Source organism: Propithecus coquereli, unplaced genomic scaffold (genome assembly GCF_000956105.1).
Source record: "Propithecus coquereli isolate 6110/MARCELLA unplaced genomic scaffold, Pcoq_1.0 Scaffold143, whole genome shotgun sequence".
NCBI classification, from domain to species: domain Eukaryota; kingdom Metazoa; phylum Chordata; class Mammalia; order Primates; family Indriidae; genus Propithecus; species Propithecus coquereli.
This window is the reverse complement of record NW_012138636.1, coordinates 2,047,342-2,049,590: the sequence shown is the minus strand read 5'-3', so window position 1 is coordinate 2,049,590 and position 2,249 is coordinate 2,047,342. Positions and strand designations below refer to the sequence as shown.

Below are 2,249 nucleotides of genomic sequence, written 5' to 3'. Positions count from 1 at the left end.
AAAAATAATTGCACAAATATATATGCACAAAGATGCATACTCCATGCTGAATTTTCTTTTATCTACCATAATTTTTAATCTCGTTTATCTATCTCCTTGTCCTTCAGTCTAAGTTACATGAAATCAGGGACGCATGCCACATATTAGGAGCTCACAAAATATTTGTTGGAATGAATAAGTGACGTTAATTGCAAGTACTTTGCAAGCAAAGTGGCCACCACTAAGCATAGCAAAGTAAGCTAGACCATATGTAGCGGAAGACTGTGTTCTTAATGTTAACTGACTTTAAGAAAAATTCCATGAGACATTGTTGAGTAAAAGAAACAAATTGCAAAAGTAGTACTATGACATATTCTAATTCATAACAGGTAAAAATGTGCAAAAATATATGTTCACATATAGAGAAATAGGCATAAAGAAGCAGATGATTACACGTTCACCAAATTGTTAATAAACGTGGTTAACCTCTAGAGAGTAAGGCTTTCAATTTGTTTTGTCCACTTCTATGAATTATCTTCACAGAAGCACATACTTTTATGAATAACAAAATTAATAAAGTTCAAATCTTTAGAGAAAACTTAGAATTCATAAATCTACTTCTTTAGAGTCAGAAGTTCAGCACATTTTACTTATTTTTAAATGAGCTGTTACCCAAGCACCAGTGGGTACCCAGGGGCCAAATGATGGGGCTAGGAGGAGCCCATAATCCCTTTGGAATTATTTCCAAAGTATTTTTCAGAGAGATGGTCCATAGCGTCATTACATTCTCCAAAGTACCTAAAGTGCAATATCATTGCCACCCCCCCAATCACCACCCTTTATCTCCCCTGGCAATTTACTTTTAAAGAAACCATGGCAGTAGACTCCTTGACTTTAATTTACTAACTTTAACCTACTTACAATGACGCTTAGAGCCCAGTTGGATGTGTTAAGTACCCAATGCTTAAATAAAGCACTTTTATCTCAGAATTACCAGACATTTAAGTGGTTGCAAAAAAAAAAAAAAGACCAACATTAAGGTTGGTTTTCATAGAAACTCAACACTCACCATTTTCTTCATGGCAATAATCAAATCCTGCCACGCTACATCTTCGAAAAACCATCTTATTCTCGGTGAGGGTTCCTGTCTTGTCAGAAAAGAGGTACTGAATCTGTCCAAGATCCTCCGCGATGTTCAGGGACCGGCACTGAACAGTAGAGTCCATTTTCTCATTGTAGAAATCCACATCACTTTGAATGAAATATATTTGCCCAAGCTTCACAATTTCAATGGAAACATAGAGAGAAATGGGAATCAGGACCTAAGAGGATCCAAATAATTTAAAAAATGTTAAAGTAAAGAAAGGATGAGAAAAATGAATGTAGCTGGATAAGCAGCAAAGATCTTAAAACTCTATGATAAGCGTATTAGAAATTACCTGTAATAAAATGATCATGGTCCAAAACATGTAGAATCCTGCCAACACTGGCGATACAATATGTCCATCAGGCTCGGGGATATTAAAAAAGAGTATGTTTTCATATCTGCTCAACCAGATTCCATGACCTTCCAAAAAATACACAGACATCAAAAAGAAGCTACATGTATATAACGCAAACAAAAAACTTTATTCCTAATGAAGAAAGGATGAGGGTATTCATTTCAGTTGAACATGAATTGTTTGGTTTTGGAACCAAACTCAAATCAAAAGGCTATACATTCTCTTGTCCCTGTTTCTCTATCTTTAAATTTCTTCCCACGTCCCTTCAGCACTGTGGCAACGTGCCAGTGGGTAGAGTCAATATTAAGGTTTTTCAAGCGAAAAGATGAGAGAGATATGGATGTGAAGAAAAAGATGACTGACAAATAAAAGCTCCCTTACAGAAGTTCAAACATTCATGAATATCATTTTAAAATAAATTAATGTCCTGTTGAAAAGATGTCAGCAAATAATCAGATTTTACCTACCCAAGGCACCCGTTAAACACATTATGACCAGAAGCAGAACACACCAGAGGACGTCTGTATTTGCTCTTCTTTCTAATTTGCTGCGCTTATACCGTGGCCCACTGTTGTTCAGCATTGCTTTGGTTTCATGACCTACACAGGAAATGTAATATGACAGAAAATAGACAAATTAAAACCAGGAAGCGAATATCATACTTAAAAAATCTCTCTGGCAGACAATTTAATAAAATGTAGTTACATAACATATTTTGTCACTTTAGTCTGCTTCTGTGATCCATTTAGAAAAACAGAGACCAATGAT

The 2,249-nt window shown here is 35.5% G+C and overlaps 1 protein-coding gene across 1 annotated transcript in view; it reads right to left on the bottom strand.

Annotated features, from left to right (window-relative positions):
- ATP10D (ATPase, class V, type 10D) overlaps nt 1–2,249 on the bottom strand; it is a 59,182-nt gene that overhangs the window by 41,927 nt on the left and 15,006 nt on the right. Inside the window, exons 4-6 of the mRNA XM_012639892.1 lie at nt 1,949–2,080; nt 1,419–1,546; nt 1,049–1,301 (exon numbers count right to left, since the gene is read on the bottom strand). Coding sequence (XP_012495346.1) covers nt 1,049–1,301; nt 1,419–1,546; nt 1,949–2,080 — 513 coding nt within the window. The remainder of the gene's footprint in view (nt 1–1,048; nt 1,302–1,418; nt 1,547–1,948; nt 2,081–2,249) is intronic.